Source organism: Aplosporella prunicola, assembly GCF_010093885.1.
Source record: "Aplosporella prunicola CBS 121167 unplaced genomic scaffold K452scaffold_8, whole genome shotgun sequence".
In the NCBI taxonomy this organism is placed as follows: domain Eukaryota; kingdom Fungi; phylum Ascomycota; class Dothideomycetes; order Botryosphaeriales; family Aplosporellaceae; genus Aplosporella; species Aplosporella prunicola.
In genome coordinates, this window is record NW_022983536.1 from 778,705 (window position 1) to 800,715 (window position 22,011).

At 54.9% G+C, this 22,011-nt stretch overlaps 6 protein-coding genes across 6 annotated transcripts; 5 read left to right on the forward strand and 1 right to left on the reverse strand.

Moving 5' to 3' along the window:
- Nucleotides 1–267: 267 nt before the first annotated feature.
- Nucleotides 268–2,151, forward strand: K452DRAFT_350232 (uncharacterized protein). The gene is made up of 2 exons (XM_033545642.1): nt 268–389; nt 450–2,151. The coding sequence occupies exons 1-2, from the start codon at nt 327–329 to the stop codon at nt 1,716–1,718; spliced, it is 1,332 nt and encodes a 443-aa protein (XP_033399543.1). The 5' UTR covers nt 268–326; the 3' UTR covers nt 1,719–2,151.
- A 204-nt stretch (nt 2,152–2,355) lies between these two features.
- On the forward strand, nt 2,356–4,781 carry K452DRAFT_357439 (uncharacterized protein). Its single transcript, XM_033546118.1, has 2 exons — nt 2,356–3,665; nt 3,732–4,781. Exons 1-2 carry the CDS (start codon nt 2,532–2,534, stop codon nt 4,536–4,538), a joined length of 1,941 nt encoding a protein of 646 aa, XP_033399544.1. The 5' UTR covers nt 2,356–2,531; the 3' UTR covers nt 4,539–4,781.
- A 236-nt stretch (nt 4,782–5,017) lies between these two features.
- K452DRAFT_296806 (uncharacterized protein) lies at nt 5,018–6,228 on the reverse strand (the record flags this gene model as incomplete). Its single annotated transcript, XM_033541951.1, has 4 exons — nt 5,018–5,447; nt 5,500–5,845; nt 5,905–6,166; nt 6,223–6,228. The coding sequence occupies 4 exons, from the start codon at nt 6,226–6,228 to the stop codon at nt 5,018–5,020; spliced, it is 1,044 nt and encodes a 347-aa protein (XP_033399545.1).
- Nucleotides 6,229–6,595: 367 nt separating this feature from the next.
- On the forward strand, nt 6,596–13,135 carry K452DRAFT_163184 (uncharacterized protein). Its single transcript, XM_033535694.1, has 2 exons — nt 6,596–6,783; nt 6,843–13,135. Exon 2 carries the CDS (start codon nt 6,967–6,969, stop codon nt 12,892–12,894), a length of 5,928 nt encoding a protein of 1,975 aa, XP_033399546.1. The 5' UTR covers nt 6,596–6,783; nt 6,843–6,966; the 3' UTR covers nt 12,895–13,135.
- A 241-nt stretch (nt 13,136–13,376) lies between these two features.
- Nucleotides 13,377–16,787, forward strand: K452DRAFT_224050 (uncharacterized protein; the record flags this gene model as incomplete). The annotated part of the gene is made up of 1 exon (XM_033536666.1): nt 13,377–16,787. A coding segment is annotated over one exon (3,411 nt), but the record flags the coding sequence as incomplete, so codon positions are not given.
- Nucleotides 16,788–19,348: 2,561 nt separating this feature from the next.
- On the forward strand, nt 19,349–21,175 carry K452DRAFT_296809 (uncharacterized protein; the record flags this gene model as incomplete). Its single annotated transcript, XM_033541952.1, has 1 exon — nt 19,349–21,175. The coding sequence occupies one exon, from the start codon at nt 19,349–19,351 to the stop codon at nt 21,173–21,175; it is 1,827 nt and encodes a 608-aa protein (XP_033399548.1).
- Nucleotides 21,176–22,011: the final 836 nt, after the last annotated feature.

The window sequence follows — 22,011 nt, forward strand, 5'->3', positions numbered from 1 at the left end:
GGAGATGGATCAGTGATTCGTGGCTATTGGGGCGAGGTCAGGGATGCGGCGCGCAGTGAAAGCTCCGGACTATGATGTGGCGCGGTCCGGATGAGACGTGGCGAGGGATGGGTTGGGGGGAAATGCGAGGTGGTGGGTTGCAGCGATAGGTAGGTAGCTGTCGGTTGCTTGAGGCGCGTCCGTGAAGCTCTCATCGTTAGTCAGCGACAGAGGGCTGACGTTCTCTTGGCGCGATTCGAAAAGTTCCCAACCTACCTGCGATGCGACCACCGCAAAGTCTCAAGGAGAGTATTTTTGTGGCAGTTTCTTAGGCTTGCTCAGACACAATGAAGCTCGACACCAAGGCCATTCGTTATCTCACCGCTGAGGACTGGCGCGTCCTCACGGCAGTATGTCTTGCAGACCTGGTCAGCAACCCTCTTGGCTAACGGCTGATGAGATGCGCACAGGTAGAGATGGGCAGCAAGAACCATGAGGTCGTTCCTACTCCCTTGATCGCCAACATCTCTGGGCTCCGTGGCGGCACCGGCGTTCACAAATGCATCTCCAACCTCGCCAAAGTCGGTCTGATCGCAAAAGTCAAGAACGCAAAGTACGACGGTTACCGCCTAACCTACGGTGGCCTCGACTACCTGGCCTTGAACACGCATCGCAAGCAGGACAATGTTTTCAGCGTGGGCAACCAAATTGGTGTGGGCAAAGAATCCGACATCTACGTCGTCGCTGCTCCCAGCGGAGTTCAGAGAGTGCTTAAAATCCACCGCCTGGGTCGCATCTCTTTCCGCACCGTCAAGGCCAATCGGGACTATCTGCGGAACCGCTCTTCTGGATCATGGATGTACATGTCGCGCTTGGCCGCGCTTAAAGAATACGCGTTCATGACGGCTCTGAGAGATAATGGATTCGTCGTCCCAGAGCCGATTGCGCAGAGCAGACACACCATTGTCATGAGCTTGGTAGATGCCTTTCCTATGAGGCAGATTGGCAGTGTTCCGGACCCGGCAAGCCTATACGAGCAGCTCATGAACACCATTATTCGTCTGGCGAAGTTCGGTCTTATCCACGGTGATTTCAACGAGTTCAACATCCTAGTGGAAGAAAAAACAAGCACTGCAGAGGGCGACAGTGAACCGAAAATCACTCTCCATCCTGTCTTGATCGATTTCCCGCAGATGGTTTCTATTCAACACCCCAATGCGGAATATTACTTCGATCGAGATGTTGCTTGCATTAAGCGTTTCTTCGAGCGCCGCTTCTACTTCGTCAGTGATGAAGAAGGACCATTCTTCGCTGATGCGACCAAAATAGTTGGAGAAGCTGCAGGCGCAAAGCGTCTAGATGTCGAGGTGGAGGCCTCCGGTTTCAGCAGGAAGATGGCCAAGGAGCTAGAAGCATACATGAAGGAGGTCGGCGTAGACGGCGATGCAGAGGGCGATGTTGAGCAGGCTGAAGACGAGGAGGAAGGTGAAGGGTCGGAAGATGACAACGAAGATGCCGATGAGGAGGTGGACGACGAGGAGGACACCGGGGCTCAAAAGGACGATGTCCCTGAAGAGTCAACCGGTCAACCACTCACAGAAGCTGCGCTTCAAGGGATGACGGCTCTCCACATCAACGACGATACCCCGGTGAAACCAGGCGACATCCCTATCCCCAACAAGCAGTCAGTTCCAAAACCCCAAAAGTCAGCCAAGGCGAAGTCTGGGTGGGCAATTTGATCTCGGAACATGCTGCGTCTCAACCACAAACTGTTGTTGAGTAGATCACGGAAATAATGTTGGCAGCCGAGGTTCCCTCCAGCGGCGTCCGCATTGTCGGCAATCGACAACGAGACGGCCGTCATGCGATGAGGTGTTTCTGCGGCTCCAGAAGCGGTTCCCCGATCGCGTGCCTTCGCGAGGATAGTGTGCAAACGAGGCTTCTCGCAAGATGTTCCATATACGGGCGCATAACGCGAGGTCGAGCTTGCAGGGTGGTTCGGGAGGCGAGGCGGACCGCATCTTGCGGTGTTGACATGAGCAGCAAATGCGCCGCGGATAGTGCATAGTGAACCCTGTCAGGTAGCGGGTTAAAGAGGGTCCGCCCAAGGAGCCGCTTGAATACCTAGCGATAGTTAATGCTAGCACTATCACCTCTGTGTGATTGTTTCACACCAAAAATTGCAAATAGTTACATCCGCCGCAGCTGCCAGGAGCGCTGCGGGCAACGGAGAACCATGGCTCTCGCGTGCGCATTCCCGTTTGGGGGCCCTGTGTTACAAAGGATGATCCCTGTCTGTGAACGTCAGATTTCTTTTTAGTCCACACGGTGACTCCACTTCCCAGTGTTCCCTTAGCTAGCCCGTAATCGCCATAATGATTCGGCAAAGCCGCGATCATGTCCGCGCACAGCGTTACCCCAAGTCCTTGTCCTCCATGACCTGACTGACTCTTCCCCCTTCGTGGCTGACCGTCAATCTCTCCAAAAACCACCACCCTGCAATTCTCGATCCGCTCGCTCAATTGCAAGCGAAGCCGGGGACATCTGACGCAATGGCGCCCTTCGCAAACCCGTCCTCGGCTGAACACCAGTTGGGCACGTCATACAGGTCACACCGAAGCTCCTTTGGCCCCTCTTCGCCCATCGCAGAAGCCGCCATTGCGCGCGACCTCGAAGACGACCCCTACGACTCCGCCACTAGCGACGAAGACCTAGACTCCGAGAATGTCGCCCTGCCCTCCGAATACACGCTCGCCGAAGGCTACCGCCGGCCCAGCGTGTATGCCACGGGCCCGCGCGCCGCCGTCGTCCAGAGCCTGAGCGTCCCAGAGCACCAATACTTGACAAAGAGGGACAGAGATGCCGCGAGGGTTGAAGAGCGCAGTCTGCTCCGCGACAACAACATCATTCCGCCGAAGCACCCGCGTGCCCGCGCGCACAGCGGTTCGCGGTCCTTCAAGAGCCTTAGCGCGCAACTCTCCATGCCTGGACTGCGGCGCGCGGCACGGGACCAAGAACCTGCCATTGGTGGCGATGCTACGGAAGAGACGTCCTTGCTTGGCGACTCGACTCAGCCCTATGGTGGACAAGACACACCGGAAAACATAAACAAGAGATGGGAGGAGGCAGTCGCGGCAGGCAAGATCCAGACGAGCTGGCGCCGAGAGGCAAAGGTGCTGACCAGGTACTCGAGCCCGCTGATCCTCACGTTCTTGCTGCAGTACAGCTTGACGGTCGCGAGTATCTTCACTGTTGGACATATTGGAAAGATAGAGCTGGGTGCGGTTAGCTTGGCCAGTATGACGGCCAACATTACCGGATACTCGGTCTACCAGGGCCTGGCGACAAGTCTGGACACGCTGTGCGCGCAGGCATATGGCTCAGGCAGGAAGACGCTCGTTGGCTTGCAGCTTCAGCGCATGGTGTACTTCCTGTGGGTTATTACTATTCCTATTGCTGCTATATGGCTTGCCGGCACACAGATTCTGGAAGCTATCGTCCCCGAAAAAGAGACGGCAAAGCTGGCTGGTCTATACCTGAAGGTTATCCTATTCGGCGCTCCAGGATATGCTGCCTTTGAAAGTGGAAAGAGATATGTGCAGGCACAGGGTCTCTTTTCAGCAACGACATACGTTCTGCTAGTCTGCGCGCCGCTGAACGCGCTCATGAACTGGCTGTTCGTCTGGGTATGACCTCCCCTGTCCCCACCATACCCACCCTTCTAAAACAACCCACTAACACCTCACCCACAGCGCTTCAAATGGGGTTTCATCGGCGCGCCCATCGCCGTCGCCGTAACGGAAAACATGCTCCCACTCTGCCTCTTCCTCTACGTGTACCTAATTGACGGCCGGCAATGCTGGGGCGGCTTCGAGCGCCGCGCCTTTAGCAACTGGGGACCGATGATCCGGCTCGCACTCCCCGGACTCGTCATGGTCCTCGCCGAGTTCCTCGCCTTCGAGATCCTGACCCTCTCCGCCAGCTGGATCAGCACGACGCACCTAGCGGCGCAAAGCGTCCTCTCCACGCTAACGGCCATAACATTCCAAATCCCGTTCCCGGTCTCGATAGCCGCAAGCACGCGCATCGCCAACCTAATCGGGGCGACGCTCTCGCGGCCCGCAAAGACAGCCGCCAAAGTCGCACTCGTAGCCTCCGTCTTCATCGGCCTGCTAAACGTGACGCTCCTGTCCAGCCTACGCAACTACATCCCGCAGCTCTTCACCAACGACGCGGACGTCGTCGACGTCGTCGCAGCCGTGCTGCCCCTGTGCGCGGCGTTCCAGCTCTTCGACGCCCTCGCTGCCTGCTGCAACGGCATTCTGCGCGGCCTCGGCCGCCAGGAAATCGGCGGCTACGTCAACCTCTTCGCTTACTACGTCGTCGCTATGCCGATTTCTTTCGGCACCGGCTTCGGTCTTGGATGGGGCTTGTTTGGCCTTTGGGCCGGTCCGGCCCTGGCGCTGGGTTTGGTTGCGGGGATTGAGGGCTGGTTTATTCATAGGACGAGTTGGGAGTCGGCGGTTGAGGAGGCTCATAAGCGGAATACGATGGCTTAGGGGACGGAAGAAAAGTTTTGTGTTTGGTTTTTGGGGTTGATTTTGGGTTTGGACTTGGGCTTGGGTTTTTGGGGCTAGGTTGGGCTTTGGTAATTTGTTGTGCGTGTTTGCATGCATGTGCTTGGTGTTTGGTTTGGGGGGATACCAGTCTTTTTTCCTTGCATTTGTTCATGATAGCCTTGGTAGTAATAAATAAAGTATACAGGTACAGTCGAGGTTGGTTAGAAAGCTTGAACTCCGGACAGTACGTACTCTCGTGCTTTCCTATTACTGCTTGTTAAAGCATAGCCACCAAGCACCATCTAAGCAGAAAGTTAAATCTGTATATTACTGTCTACGAAGTACTGGGTACGTATAGCAGAGCTAAAGTGACAGAGGGTCTAGGAATGTGCATATGAATAGCCAAAAGGGCAAGCAAATTATTGAGACCTGAACATTATATACAACTACATATTACGCCTTCCTTCCCCAAAGCAAGTTTAGACAGACGGCTCGTTCGTGGTCCTCAACAGCGCATTCGCAGCATTGACCTCTTCATCCTTGGGCAAGATATGCGGGACCGGGCCTAAGGGAGTGATGTTGAAGGGGTTGATCTGCTTATGGCTCTTGGTGTAGTGCTTCTTGATATGGTCGAACTGTGTCGTGTCGTGGAACGCCGGGACGTCCCAGTAGAGCTTGCGCACCCACTTATGCAGGGCCGGGTAGCCGGAGCGGATGTCCTTGAGGTTGGTCTTGAAGTGCTGGACGTAGACGGGGTCGAAGCGGATGATGGTCGTGTAGAGGCGGACGTCGGCTTCGGTGATCTTGTCGCCGAAGTAGTAGGGACCGGGCGAGGAGGCGAGGTGCTCCTCGGCGCGGTCGAGCGCTTTGAATAGCGTCGTTACGTTTTTCTCGTACGCTTCTTGCGTGCTGCGAGATGGTTAGTGGGGTGCTTGAGGGCGGGGAGAGTGGGGGTGCTTACGTCGCGAAACCGCTCTTGTATACGCCGTTGTTGATGTCGTTGTACGTCCAGTCGTTGGTAGCTTCAATCTTCTCGCGCAGCGCCTCCGGGAACAGATCAATGGACTTGTAGGGCTCGGGCAGCAGGTCGTCAAACTCGTAGTAGAGCATGCGGATGATCTCGCTGCTTTCATTGCTCACGATCCGCCTCTGCTTTGTGTCGTACAGCGTCGGTACTGTGAAGCGCCCATTGTAGTCCTTGTCATTCTCGTAGTAGATGTCCTGCAGGTGCGTGTACTCCGGGTGGTGGGGATCAGGACCGGAGTTCTCGCCTGGTAGGTTCTCGTCTGGTGTCGCAAAACGCCAGCCTGGCACGGTCTTGCGTCAGCATGTTTTCTTCTTCTTCTCCTTTGCGCGAGGTGCTTACCCTTCTCGCCCATATGCCAGTGCACCGACGTGAACCCAATGAAGTCTTCCAGCCCCTTCAGCTTCCGGACAATCAGCGTGCGGTGCGCCCATGGGCATGCATATGAGACATAGAGGTGGTATCTGCCCTTCTCAGGCGGGAATTCTGCGCCGGGCTTCCGCGAGATGAAGTTCCGGAAGACGGAGGTCTGGCGCTTGAACTCGCCGGTCTTGTCCTTCGGGTCGACCCAATTGAGAATGTTCTTCTTGTCCTGGCCCTCGGTCTGCGCGTCTCGTTTTAGCTAGTGGGCATTGATGCGACGCTGCGGCGCAAACTCACTGCCATGCTTGCGATAAATGTTCGTGAGATCAACGGTGCTCTTGGTGCGAATAGATGGTTGCCAATTAACCGGGTACGGGCGAGAATCGAACTCATAAACTAGGAGTGGAAGGCTTGAGTGCTCAAGGTAAATTGTTGTTGTTGGCAGGTAGGTGGCGGTATAAATTTATATGAGATAGGTACCTATGAGCTCTTCCATGGGAGTGGATGACGAAAGCGCGGGGTCTGCGGTCGCGCATTGACAAATCCGTCGTTGAATTCGGCCATTCGCTGACCGAAGTTGACAAATGCATAGGTAGGCTGTCGCAGCGCAGCGTACGGAGTAGCATTGATAACCTGACAACCAGTGCTGACCAATGTCGCTTCCAATCCATGCCATTCTTGCGGAGGGAACAAAAAATCGTGGGAAGCCGGACGGAGAATGGGAGGGGCAGACGTCTTGGCGAGCAAAGAGCGGAGCGGAACATGCACGGACCCGTTTGGGGAGCTTCGGCGAAGACAATCGGCAATCGGTGGACTTCATCAACCTGCTGGCTCCCTGAGACTCGCACCATCGTGTGTGTATGAGCCGCTTCCTTGCGCCTGTTATCTCATACCCCTAACACATCTTTGGTGTACAGTTGCCAAAGTTGTTCAATGCAATAGCCTCGGGTACGGCAGCGCATCGTCCTGACTTGCAACGGCGACGCGCCGTTGGCCTACTTTCCCTTGACACTCGAGTAATGCAACCAGGCTGAGGCCGCCATGTCGAAGGCAGGCAGTTCCACGACCCCGATCGTGCAGAAGATTTGCACTTTGTGGACTCACGATGAGAGCCTTTCCCGTGAGGAGGCTGTCATCAACATCGACAAATTCCCCGAACTTGGAATCACTTCTGGGTCGCTCGTAAAGATTATCCCTCTGAAGCAGAGTACTTCAGTACGGGACTTTCATGGCGACACGCGATCTTCATCCCGAGAGGGCAGCCGCCGGATCAGGTTAGATACGGCACATAGGACCACCTCAACAGGCACCACTTCACGCAAAAACCGCACCGGCTCAGCAACCTTGACCTTTGACGAAAATGGCCATAGAACACATGGCGCTCGGGATGTGGACTCTCAAAAGACATACATCTTCGTTGCGAAGTCGTTGAGCCAAGAACTTCGCGCAAAATACCCACAACTGCAGGTGTCTGTATCAGACACCATATCCCGTGCATTTGGCTTCCGAAATCGCATGCAAGTCGTCCTATCTCCTGCGGAAGATGAGGTCTACTCTGCATCGCATGTCGAAATCAGCTTCCGTGACGAATACCTCTCACGTGCCGACATGTGGAGATTTGCCATTTCTGAGATGAGTGGTAAAACAGTCTACAGAGGCCAGAAACTGCTTTTTATGGGGACGATTAAAGCAACAATCAAAAATGTCTTTGTTGATGGCCAACCCACCCACTCGGGCTATTTTTCGCCAGTCACAAAACCAATATTTCGTAGTGAATCGGCTCGCTTTGTTCTGTTCATCCAAATGTCCAAGGAGATGTGGAACTTTGACACGGAAGGTACGGGCGAGATCATGTTCAACAAAGTCATCAATGGCTTTTTACCGGACCTATTCAAGAGGTGGATGAGGCTTGATGTGAAGCACCTCGTGACCATCATCCTATTCACCAGAATGCATTACGACAGAAATGTTTTACCCTTGGACAGTGAAGCGAACGGTGCACCGTTCGACGCTGACCCCGACAATGACAGAAAGGGAACTAGAGACTTTTATAAAGTTGTGGTTAGCGAGATGGCAAGTTGCGACTGGATCAACATTCTCTATCAGCTCAAGAAAGAGTTCCGTGCTTTTCTTCGCGATGTATGCATCGTCCCTTATCCGGAGACGAGGCACAAATCGCCAGGTTTGGGGATTGATGATGGCAACGAAGACCATCCGGAGTATGTCATTGCTGGAACACCTACCACTGCGGTCAAAGGTAACATCCTAGAGGCCATCAATCTTGCAGCCATGCAATATTCCAAAGACTACATTGACCGGGACCTTGTCAGGACGGGAATATCCGCTATCATCATCACACCCGGGACTGGGCTTTTTGAAGTTGACTATAGCATGCTCAAGTTAACGACTGAGACGTTGCTTGGGAGTGGCATAGGCATTGATCTTGTATCATTGCAGCCAATGCCTTTGCACTCTGTTCCCCTGTTCAAATACAGAAATCCTCGCCTGGCCAGGGATACGGAATCCAAGCTACACATGCCTCCCAAAGTGGATGAGGAAACCGAAGATTCAGACGTTGTTGATCCCCTCGATGAGAGCACTCCGCGCCAAAACTATCCCAACTTTGGCCCTCTAAAGAACCCAAAACAGCGTAGTGTTGCCTCGCTAGCAGCATCTCCGGCAAAGTATCAAAGTCACCACCATCATCACCACCACCCCTTTGACACAGCGGAACCACAACCGGGAGATTGGAGCTATGCTATGCCATATTGGTTGGACATCTCGTTCTGGACCGGTACTGCGGACGAAATCTTTGAAATCACCAACAGCAAGAAAGGCGATGGCTCACGTCCGAAAATTCAAAGAAAGAAGAAGGGGTTCCAGTTGAGATGCCGCATGTACGAGCTTCAAATGATGGGAGTGATGGAAAATGAGATGAGCAACATAGCGTTGCCCTATCTACAAGAGAGTCCGATGTACCCTTGGTCTCTTTTGGCGTCACGGGAGGATCCAATGGTAGAGCCATACCACAGCAAACAGCCTTTCCTTACTTCAGCCAATGCGTCCCCAAAGAATTTCCGATCACATGCTCCTCGGCCTCACGCACATGATACTGGCCAAACATCACTCCAAAGAGCTTGGATGGATACTTATGACGACCACGTCTTCAAACCCTTGCCCCAGAGGCAAAAGGCTGAAGGCGAAGCCCGGCAAATTCGTCAACAAAAAGAGCTGGAAGCAAGAAGGGCACTGCGTACGAACCGAGCTCGCAATGCGCCCAGTGACTCTCTGCTCTCTGCATCTTTCAACAGCCACATAGAATCACTAGGTAGCTCGGCTAGGCCGCCTAAATCTCCGCTGATGCTGAGAACCAAAGACTCTACCGGCGACCTCCAGGATACCTCAAAAGATAGGCGTGGAACAGCCATGAAGGCGCTCGGACAAAAACTCAGCGTCGGCTCGAGGCATGCACCAGAGCATAGACGAAGTCCTCCAGATTTTGAACCAGAGGAACCACATTTCAGAACAGGTACATTCAGTCCGACCCATACGTCTTACAACAAAGACGCTGCGGGAACCAGCCCAGAAGGCTTGCCACACACGACTGTCGATCCCGACTCATCTTTGAGCCCTCGAGCGAAGCCCTCATCGAACCCGAATCTTCTACAGCTACCGGAGACAGTTGACCGTGGCAGGTCAAAACAAGTAGAAGAATCCACTAACCCGCGGTCTACAAACTCAAGTGCCACGCCGAAAGCCGGAAAATGGCTGTCTAGGCATATCAGTTTCACGGCCTTCGGTTTCGGGCCTTCGAAGGCTGCGCCAAGTATAGAAGTCTCAACAGGCAAGGTTGCTCCAGCTGCTCTGACTCGCAAGCCATCTCAACACAGTGGCCTTTCGGTAACATTAGACGAAGCGCAAAGTGCCAAGAGACCCTCTCAGCCAATCGAAATCCAATCGAGGTCTAGGCAATCGTCTATACATGATGCAACACGTTCTAGTATGCATGTTGGATCCGCAGGAACCCCGAAAGACAGGACCGAAGACAAAGGAATATCCACATCGCACAACAAAGATCCGGGATCCCTTTTCCTTCTTGCTGGTTCAAGGGGGTTACTGGACCAAGTCGGACCGAAGATAAACCTCTCATCCAGTGGTGATAGGCAAGAAATCCCTCGTACTCTGTCGCCAACAAGTGCACTAGCACCCTGGATGGTACTCGTTAATCCATGCAATCCAAAGAAGAATCATCTCACCATAGCCGAACAATTTCGCCGCTGGCATCATGTTTTCCCGTATCCAATCAGGGCGACTTCCATGAAATGGAAATCGCTTTGTTCTCCAGCAGCTGTACCGCTAACCAATGATTATTTCCCGACAGCAGAGCAGCTCGCTACGGAGTACAATGAAAACCCATATCGCATTATTCAAAACGAAGATGACGAAATGGCAGCTGCGCCGAAAAGCCGAGAGAATCTCATCAGAGAACTAATAGCCTTTCGTCTCTCTCATGGGTTCCAGATTGTCGTCGGGCCCGCCGTAGCGGACGTGGTTGGGAAACCAGAACGCGAGCTTGCCAATGTTTTTGCAAAAGACTTCATGGCAAAGGATGGGTCCTCGGTTTTTATGTGCGTTGGTAATACGATCCATCAGCTGGTATGCGTCAGTGGGGGTGAGGTTGAAGTCAAGAGGTTCAACCGCAAACCTACAGCGACATTGTCATCGACAAGTAACGTACAGCCTCCGTTCATCTACAAGCCGCTGATCAGAACGGCCTTGGATGATGGCTACGCCATCCAGGAAATACCGCTAAAGCCTCGACGAGGAGAATTCAACTGGAACTTTATAGACAGCTACCTCGCTGGCTATGAGCAGGACTTCTCAGATACTCTCCGATTCTGGCGGGCACGCTTCGTGCTCATCCCAGTCGATATACCACCAAACCCGCGACGCCGTTTGGACATGCTTCCTGAGGATTCAGACGAAGAAATTCGACTGGAAGGGATACGAAAGCTTACGCAAGTTTGGCAAAGGTACCGCTATGTACCTCCAGAAGAACGTCAATTCGAGCCTACAACGCAAAGACGCAAGGACACTAACCCTCTTGCCATCGAGTACCAGACACGGGATCCATCAGCAGTTATTGCAGCGGGCCCGGATGGCACACTTCTGGCAGAGGGAGCAGCAGATGCTTACGCATACCCGACAGGGCTGTTTGCAGAAACAACAGAGTCCTACTTGCGTTCCAATTACGACTTGAATAAGCTGGCACAAGACTTGCAAGGCGAGAAAGGCATTCAGATGACGGATCGAAGATGGCATTTGCGTCTCCATTTAAGCTGCTTCGTTGGCTTTGATCTGACAACCTGGCTCATAAAGAACTTCAAGGACGTCGAGACGCGCGAGCAAGCAGTGGAATTAGGTAACGAGCTGATGAGAAAGGGGTTGTTCCAGCACGTGCAGAAGAAGCATCATTTCCGTGATGGTAACTTCTTCTACCACATTGCATCCGAGTACCGCCTGCCTCGCTCAAATGCATCCAGTAGCTGGATGAATTTTAGCGCTCGTCGTTCGGACAAGTCTGTCCCATCCACGCCAGTGGTCGAGCCGACAAGGTCTGCCTCTATCGCTTCGTCTCGTGGAAAGTCGCGTCCGAGCACTTCAGACTCCTCGACAGACTCGGGCGAGAAGACTCCTACGAAATCGGGGTCTCCAAAGAAGAGGGCCTCTCTCAGCAACGTCATGCGAATTGACGTCGATGTGCGCAAGAGGTCGTACAGACCTGAGATTATAAATCTTCACTACGACCGGCTGCACAATCCAGACAACTGCTACCACATCCGCATCGACTGGATGAACGTGACCGCAAAGCTCATCGAAGATGCCATCAACACTTGGGCGTCCAATGTTGAAAAATATGGGCTTCGTCTCGTTGAGCTACCGATCGCAGAAGCCTCAGACATCGGTCACTCTCACCCATTCCGATCCCCTTACATGGTCCGCCCTGTTGTGCCTCCTCCGAAGGCCCCGCCAGCTCAAGGCGCGCAGTTTTTCGACGGCACATCATTTGGTCCTTCAAAACAAGCAGATAAATTTGCTTATCATAAAGCAATTCTGAAGAAGCTTGGCTTCGTGCTGGATATGGAAGCAGCTTCATGTTTCCCGGCAGACGTAGATGTGACGTATTCCTGGGGCCGACCCGACTACCGTTACACCCAATTCATCCACAAAACCGGCGTTCTGCTTGCCCAAATAACCCACGAAGGCGAGTTCTTGCTGCTCGCCAATAGGCTTTGTAACAGTCGAGGTGCGTTCGGGGTTGGGTTGGCAAGGGATTCAGTCAAGTTTGACAAAGCAACGACGGAAAGTATGGGCGCATGGGAGCGCGAGCAGCGGCGCGAACCGACCCCCATATACGGGCTTCACAACCCGACGCAAAACATGCGGTCGCCGTTCGCGTCGCCGATGTTTCGGCCGGTGCCGGACGCTGTTGTCAACGCATCATTGGTGTCGTCAGGGCCGGCGCCGACGTCGCAACCAGGAGGACACCAGCAGACTCGGATCGGGACGGACCGATCGTTCAAGACGGCAGAGCAGATCAAGGACGATATGGAGGCGCTATGCCTGGATGAGCGGGCGTTGCGGCAGTTCTACGCCGAAGAGGCGGAACGCAGCAAAAAGGCCAGCCACAACGCCAGCCCGAGCCCGCGCTCAACGCCCGTGCTAGAGTCGAGCATCCCGACTCTGGGCCTGCCGCCCAACATGACGTTGACGGGCACGAGCCCCAGCCCGCTGGGCATCTCGAGCGCGAGTCCCAGTCCGAGCTTGGGCGCAGCGTTGATCCCGCCCCCGCAGCAGCAGCAGCAACAGCAGTCGCAGGGTGAAGAAGACAAGGGAGGTGCTGGTGATGGTAGTAGTAGTAGCGAGGGTGGTGGAGAGGAGGAGGAGGAGGAGGGAGAAGGGGAATGAGTGTAAAGTAGTAGGTAGGTACATAGGTACATACTCTAGTACATAGGTTACCTAGGTATACAGTACGTATACGTCAAGGGGTCGGCGTCGGGCCGGACGGGTCGCGAAGCGTCTCGGCCATATGCAATAGTAGGGCTGGGGTGGTATAAGCTACAGCTCACGTCGGACTTACCGCCTGGGAGGATGCGGGGACCGACATGTGGCGGATGGGTGCGTTGTTGGGCCACAAGGCGCATGCACGGGCGCGCAGCTGAAAAAAGCCGGGTCGGTGGGTGGCGGCGCAGTGGGTGGCTTGAAAACCGCCGGGGAGCTTTGACACCGCTCTTTCGTCCGCCCGCTCTCGCTCGACAAACGCCGACGCCCTTCCCCCAGCACAACAATTATACCCTTTTCATTCTCTCTTCCTTCTCGCGGCCATGCCCTGCCAGCCGACCGCTCCCGACATCTCTCTTTTCCATGGAGTCTGAGGCCCGCCGCCCACCATGCTCGGCCAGCTGCTGCATTCCTTCAATCCCGCTCGCCGCGGCTCCGCCCGCCAGCCCAGCACCCTCATAGAGTCCGTCACCGAGGATTCGCACACGCGCAATCTGCTCTTCCCCGAGGCCAACCAGCTCTTCCACGCAGACTCGGCTGCCCAGGCCTTTGGCGGCAGCGCTGCCTACGACGGCGCCCAGGCTGGCATCGATCTTGAGCAGGCACGCGACTTCAGGGTCATCATCGCGCAGGACGAGGTGGGGCCCACGCCGCGGACCGTCCTCTTCGATTCCAAGCCCGACCCGGGCTCGTCACTGACGGCTGAACGGAGAGGCAGCAGAGGCCTGTTCAACACTGTCCAGACGCCAGCATATACCCCGGGCCATGGCCGCCGCTCGTCGCTGGCGCCGCAAGGCTCCGAGCCCCGCTCCCCCACCGTCAGTGCGTTCCAACGCGCGCGCACGCGCGGCGCGTCCATCTCGGCCATGTCCAACATCGACGAGGCGAGTCACGCCAGATCGAAGGAATCGGAGGAGCTGATTCGGACATGTCTGGACTGCATGTTTGGCAACACGGCCATGAGCTATAGGGGTCCGAGCAACAAGCTACACATCATACCGTTGGATCAGCGGCAGGCGGACCGGACCGTCGCAAGCCCCGCGCCCAGCGAAGCAACCAATTCGTTCGGCAGGAAACGCAGCGGATTGGCCACATCATACACGCCATCAAACATACCGGCTGAAGCCTCGCATGCGGCGAACGGCTTGCCAGAATATCAGAGCAAGGAGGCAAGGCGGCGGACTATACTCATTACGCGGACGTTTTCGGTGCAGCCACCGGACGAGGTCGAGATGCCGGACAGTGCTGGGTTAAAGACGCCGACGCCGGGAAGCTCGTTGGGGAAAGGCAGCCAATTCCCTTTTCCGCAAGTCAATACCCAAGGCCAGTACTCGTCGCACAGAGGATCTAAGCAACGGCGAACACCGATGTACGCCATTACTATAATACTGCATCTTCCGGTGGCTTCTGCCGCGCCTGCGCCAGTGTCTCGCTCTGGGATAGGCTCGCAAAAACCGGGAACTAAAACGCAGGGTGGCCAGGATTCTCTTGGGTCGTCGTTCGATTCAGAGCGCCGTGCAGGATGGACCTATGTGGACTCAGCTTTTGGCGTTGAGTCATTGCTGTCGACAGCCAGTAACAGCGATGTGGATGACAGAGTCGACGTGGTAGGACAACATTGGGACGTGATCACGAGGACGTTGACAAGCCTGCAATTCATTGTGCAGGACAAGATTATGAATATGTTCAGGGCTGCAGACTTGGCGACGCCGGCGTTACAGCCGTTACCGACGCAGAACCGCGCGCAGGATCCGCGTGCAACCAGACGAGAATCACCCATGTCGGTATCCATGCCTCCCCGGCGCGTGCTGAAACTGCATCAGCATGCCTTGCTTTTCGATGCAGACATCAAGAACGCGGCAGAAATGGCGGGTGAACGGGTGGTCCGCGGCATGAAAGTGCCTCGCGTTGTGACGGGTCAAGCAAGATGGGGAGTTTGGAGAGAAGAAGCCCGATGGCTCAGCCGATGGGCTGGTGGGCGAGAACAGAATTTTTTCTTGTTCAACCTGCTTACAGCCTTCCTCGGTACGCATACCGAGTGGTTGAACGTGCTGGGACCAAAAAATTACAGAGCGAAACATCGCGAACAGCAAAAGGCGAATGTCGGAGAGGATCTTACCATCTCCAGTCGCACAGTCATTGTTTCTGCGGACAAAATGGCCGCGAGGCGGCTCGTATTTCTTCTTTCCACATTTTTGCCGGCTTCAACACATACGGCCTATGATGGCGCATCTCCTGTCAGGCCTAGCACCTCCAACTCGGTAAGAGGCTACTCGCAGTCGCCTCCTTCAAATGCCACAATATCTCGGCAGCAATCGCTGAGGCGAACAATCAACCGCAGAGGACACAAGAGTTACCCCAACATGAGCGCTTTGAATGTTGGCAAAGGCACGAATAGAAGCAGCGAGGCTATCGATACTTCCGAGGAAAAGAGCGAGGATGGCAGATCTGAGACATACAGTCGCTCGCACTCCCGAAGGCCGTCGCAAGTGCATTCGATCAAATCCATCAATGCCACAGGGCTGACGATACCTTCGATGGCGGATGATTCGAAAGTGCGTAAAAATAGCATCACGACGACTTCCACGGTAACGCCCGAAACGGCGGTGCCGGTAGCACATTTCGCCGTGCAGCGGGTCAGCCCCAGCCCCGGTATACCCAGCGAGGCTCGCCCCTCTAGCAGCGGTAGTCTGGCGTCTGTCAATCTCCGCCAGAATCTTCAGCGCACTGGCAGCACGAGCACAGACTCTCAAGCTAGCCGTTGGGGCAGCTTCATGTCGTTCTGGAGTGGAGGGCGGCGCGAGTCGTCTGCTGACACCAGCGGCATTCTGCAGTCAACGGATGACGGCCTTAGTGCGGCACCCGGCTACCGTCGGCCAACTAACCACCAATCGCCGACCAAGCTACAGCAAATGGTTGACGAGATGCAAATTCACGATTCGCCGGACATGGAGGTCGAGGACGTGGATGATTACGAGACTGCTACCCAGAGCGGAGAGCAGTCGACCGCAGGCGGCGAGGTTGGACACACGGCTGCGCGAGCCATTCCGGCACGGCAGAAACCTGGAGGCCCGCTTGACTCGCCACTCAAGCTCTCCGTCAACGAAACTGATGGCGTTATCGACGTTGATATCTCGCTGCCCGGGTTCGGCGGTGGTTCGCCGCTGCAGTCACCCTTGTTGCCCACGCTCGGCAACTCTGTCTCAAGCCTCGAGGGTGCAGGCTCGTTTGGACCTTCCTGTCACTCCTCTCACCATTCCCTAGATAGCCTTAGTGGCCTCGGCAGCGCGCCCCAGACACCCGTGAATGTCGCCGGATGGCTAGCCAGATTCCACCAGGACTTTGAGTTGCAGGGTGTTAGCCCGTATCCCGACCTGGAGAAGGACGTCCGCAGAGCCATGTCAGCGGAGCCAACGCCCGTCATGGCCGTCAGCACGCCAACACTTGAGTCGGGCCCGACGGAGAAGTGGGTGTCGGTCTGCACGGCGCTGATAGCCGACGCGCGCACCTTTACCGTCAAGCGCATCAACCTCAAGCGCCTGGTACGCTTGATCCCGAGCCTCGGCCAGCCGGCCGTTACGCCGGGCCCGAACTCGCTCGGCTCGCATGGCGCCAGTGCCCTGACTCCGGGCTTCGGCCTCAGCGGCCGCAGCCAATATGGCAACCCGTACAATGTCGGCTCTGCAGGCAGTCTGGCGCCCGCGCTACCGATGACGGAACTCCACCTCGACGAGCGTTTTATCGAGGAGCCGGTTATGGACCTCGACGAGACGCTGGTCGAGGCGCTGGAAAAGGCCCTTGGGCTCGGCGTGCCAAACACGCCCATCTCAGCCACGCACTTTGCGAATCCCTTCACGGGCGGGCCGGCCACGACATCCTCCACGGCCCCCAGCCCCGCCCCCGCATCCTCGTCCGGCAACTCCACCGCCACGGCCACCCCGGCCGCGTCGCGCGCGCCGTATGCATCGACGCCGTCGTCGCGCTCGAGCTCTCGTCGTGGCCGCAGAGACGCTGCTAGCATCTCGATCAACACGTCCAGCCATAACGTGACGGCGTCGTCATCGTCAGAAGCCGCGAGCACAATCACGGCGCTGGAGCCGCCGACCCCGTCCGCCTCGGCCCACCAGCAGCATGTCCCTCTCGCGACGCCGCTGCCGCGCCACGAGTGCAAGAGCTTGGTGCTTGGTGCGCTGGAGCATGTGGCGCGCAGCGTGGCGGCTGAGCGGACGGGCGGGGTTGCCGAAAGCAGCTGTGGCGGCGGCGGTGCTACTGCTCCTGGTGCTGCTGCTGGTGCTGCTGCTGGCGGTAGTGGAACGTTTGAGAACGCAGGGGGTGCTGGTGCGGGGACGGGCACGGGCACGGGCACGGCGAGAGGCAGGATGGGCACGATTAGGGAGGGGGTGGTTGGGCGGGGTGGTGAGCGCGTTGCAGAGAGCACGCTAAGAGAGGGCGTGAGGCGGTGGTTGGGCGCTGTCGAGGAGGGCGCGTAGAACGTAACTGTATTATATATTTTTGAGGGTTGTACGTCTTTGGTATGGGAATGGATGGATGGGTGGGATAGGTGCGCGGTTCGGATTGGGACGGTTCGGTGCGTTTGAGCTGCTTGCTCACTACACTACTACCTAAGTATGAGGGACGAGGTAGCATGCTTTGCTTGCTTGCTTGCGATATGATTACGGCTTGATTGGTTGGATGGGTGGATGGGTCGGTGGGTGGGTTGGTTAGGTAGGTCACATACCTAGGCTGGGTTTGGCTGGGTTGGGTTGGGCTGGGTAGGGTAGGTAATTGGGGCATCTTGGTCCAACTGCCGGACGGGTGGTTGGTTAGGCTGGATACCTACGACTCGTACGCGCTTACACGCGCATACACCTGATGGATGAGGATTCGGATCAGGGAGGGAAGGGCTATCTCATTGCGCTTCTCTACTTCTTGTTTTGCTTCGGTTCGCTTTCTTTCTCTCGGTCTCGATCTCGTCTTTTTGCTGCTGTTGTTGCTGCTGCTGCTGCTGCTGCTCTTTCTCTTGCTCTTGCTCTTGCTCTTGAGCGTGCGTGCGTACGTCTTTCGGATGCCGGTTTTTTCGCTTTTTCGTCATCGTCGTCGTCGGAGTTGTATTCTTCTTCCTGGTGATGGCCAGAGTCAGTGGGCTCCTTTTGCGTTCGAGCGTGTGGTTTGTGGTCGTGGTGATGACGATGGCCTTTTGTGTGGTTGTTGTTGTTGTTGTCGTTTGTTTGGACGTCTGCTACGGCTGCGCTGACGGTAACGGTTACGGTTACGGTTATGATCGCGTGTTTCGGTTGGGTTGGGTTGGGTTTGTTGGTTCTGTTGGTTGGTTTGGTTGGTGCGGTGTGGTGTGATTTGAGAGAGAGGGAGAGGAGGAGTGGATGGTGGCTTGTTGTTGCTTCTGCTGCTTGATAAGATCTTGTATGTATATTCTTAGAGCCGCTTCGTTGCGGATTGGTGGGGTGGTTTGGGGGTTTGGGGTTTTTATGGGTTTTATGGGTTGGTGTAGGGAGGGTAAGGGAGAGGAAGGAAGAGGAGGGAAGGGAAGGGTTATAGTTTTAATGGTAGAGGAGATTTGGGGTGGGGTGGGGCAAATGATGTGTTGATGTTATGAGTTGGGTCCTTTCTTGTCTGGTCTTCATTTCTCGGTAAGTAAAGCAGTACTTTCGTCTTGCGGTTTTGGTGCACCTGCCTCGCACTTGGGGTCATGGAGTGGAGGGCAATCAAGCGCTAGCCACACAGATGGGCCAGCAGAAAACGTATCTGCTCAATAGGGAAGCAATGACATCACTGAGTAAGTTCTCTTAAATAATGTGTTGAGCAAGAAGCATCTTTATTGGAAGCTGACTCTCGTGTAGAAAGGTAATAGACATAAAAAGAAGAGGTACCTAGGTCAGTCGCCATTGTGCCGCGTGCCGCGCTATAGGACGCTGCCAGAAGGGTTTATGGAGAAACAAGAGCCAGTAACACACCGACCTAGGTTCAGTCACCTCCGTGTTACGTCTGCCTGCCATGGGGTTGGTCTTTGTAGGCACTAGCAGGGGCTTCCATGTCATTCCGCAAAGCAAGGCGTCTACGATGCGAAAATCAGTAAGTTATTCACTATGATGCGGCACGACGCACTAGGCTACAGCTATTGTACACCAAATACAGTAACCCACCGTGACTGAAGTGAATTTTCACTTCAGTCTGCCGCCTCGCTTAAACTCGTCGCTGCGTGCTGGAGCTTTCATAACTTCCCCGACTTTCCAGCCCCTTCATCCTCTCCGCATCCCACGCTTTCGAGAACATCCGAGCACAATCCCTTTCACGCCACCCTGTCAACACTTAACAACGCTTCCGTCCGGCCTTTCTTCCAAGGATGGATGACGGCGACTATCTCTACTTTGATGCGCTCGTCGAACAGTTCTATGCGAGTGACGCAAGTGGTAACAATAACGCTGCGTCGTCCGCTGATGCTCAACAGCCTCATCAGGGTCAAGAAAACTTTAGGGTTGAGCAAGATCAGCAGAGCCAGCAGCATCAGTCGCCGCCGCCGCAACGCAACCGCCAACTGCAGCTCCATGGTCACGGGCAAGATCAGCATCATTACCGGCAACATCTTGAGCAGCAGCAGCACATATCTGCAAATACAAACATCCAACCCTTTCCAGACCTTTCCGGCCAAATGAGCATCGATGACATGGATCCCGAATCTTTGCAGAGTGTTCTCGCTTTCCCGTACGACCCGGACCTAGACGAGCAAACCTACCAGAGCCTTGGACTTAGCCCTGGCCCTGCGGTCTCAACGAACTCGACTTACACGCCCATTCCTACCACTGCACCTGCTCCGGCTCTCGCTCCGGCTCCCGTTCCCGCTCCCACTCCGGCCTCCGCTCTTGTGGCTGCTGTCGCCCCTACGGCGCAGCAGACCCCACACTGGGGTAGAAACACTCAACCTCCCGCTTTGGGATATGGCTACGGGGCCGGTACGTCCACCCCCACAGCGACAACAGATTTCAAGCCTCAGTTCAACCAGCTCCACCGGGGTCAATTGTACTCCTTCATCAATTATACCCTGACACCGACGCACCAGCAGGAGCGTTCTTCCTCTGACTCGACGGTTTTTGTGGGCCATCAGCATAACAACAGCGCCTCCATGGGCAACGCTGCAAAGTCCCCCTCTGTCAATCCCTTTCAAACCGACGCCCGTACTCCAGCCCGGCATATCACTGCGATACCTGCGCCCGCGTACGGCTCGGATCCGGTAACTGGCTTGATGTGGCATACTGACGATGCCTTGTCACTGGGATCTTTCTCTCCTCAAGAGAACGAAAACGTTGACGAAGACCTGTCGGATGGGCAAAGCGCCGATGGTGAACACGATTTGATGGAGGACAACGAGTCAGATGCCAGCAACGCCCAGGATTTGGAGGGAGCCGAAGAAGATGAGGATGATACAGAAGATGACCAGCATGGAGACAACGCCGCCAGATACACTGCTCCAGGAGTGTACGGGAAGTACGGAGGCTTCTTTCGCAATGCTGATGAAGCAAGAAGGCACTTAAGCCACGCACAGTGGACTCCTCCTATTCCTGACAACACGATTCCTACCACAGACGATGACATCAAAAGATACCATCGTCGCCTCTGTTTGGCGGTGGTCAACATGCAAAACATCCAGGACAGGCCAACATCACAACACAGGCCCTTCTTCGAAGAGAAGCGGCACACCCAGATCAACATCGAAGCCACATGCTGGATCCTTCTTCAAGGAATTCTCGACCTACACCATCACGGATATTCTGGTCCAACCGCTAGGTCCAGCCAACAAGACCGCAACTTAAGCTGCGCGGAGCGGATCGAAGCTACAGTTAAACTCCTGAAAGAGTGGAAATCCACCTGCACACTGGTGATGAAGGAAGCTACGGACCGCATCGTGGTCGGCCCGATCAAGTTGTACAAGCAGAACGAGACCAACAAGAGCTCGTCGAGGGACAAGAGCATCCGGTTGAGACACTCCAGTGGCCACGAAGATGATATCGCTCGGAACAGGCGCTATGAGAAGAACCTGAAGGACAGGAACCATCATCGGTTGCCGTTTAGAGTTGCTAAAGCGGGACTGGAGCCGGGTAGCGGCGGCGGTGATGGTCACAGTAACAATGGGGATGCCGGCCAGGTTGCAGAGGATCTTCCGAGCGAGAGCTGATGGCTGGGCTAGTGGTGGTTGAGCTTGGACCAGGAGATTTGCTAGGCCCGTGAAGGTTGGCGAGGGCTCATAAGAGCACTAGAGTTTGTGATGCTTCATAGACTCATTTTTTGGATTTATCATGGCTGGTTTGGGGTCCGGGTTAAGTAGCGAGCCAAATTCAACTCACCTAATCATACCTGTTCAGGAGTGCCTCTTGTCTAATATAACAGTTTACTCAATACTGCCATACATAGCCTCAATCATGTCACTGTACAGGAACAGATCAAATCGCAGATTTGTATTTACACAACCAATTTTGTTTTGTATATGGTTTAATGGCTCCGGATATTTACGTCCAGTTGGATTCTTTCTTGCACGATAAAGTAATAAGTAACAGCCAAGCCGCACACAAAGAGGCAAACAAGCAAATACGAACCTTGTAAATGAATCCTAATTATTAAATATCTTTTTTTTGAAACAACTGGTCTTTAAAAGTTCAGTTTTCATCTTCATACACAATGGAGTAAACCAATACTCCACGCGGATATGGATATCATATGGGGGGGTATACCACTTTTTCATCTTGTGAAGGACGACGTTATTATTTCTCAAAACTTTCTGATACGACTTCGAAATACACACAACAGGGAGCACATCAGCAACCTCTAGTAAAGCAAGCTGTCCCCAACCCAGAGCCACAAGGCTATGAACAGTACAGTTCCTTCTCAAGCACCTTTCAGGAAGCCGTAGCCTACCGCCTCCACGAAAAAGCCGAAATGGAACCCCAAAAACGCAGACGGGTCTGCAGAGTCCATTTACACAGACGATTTCGAAGCTGCGGTACATGTCCACCG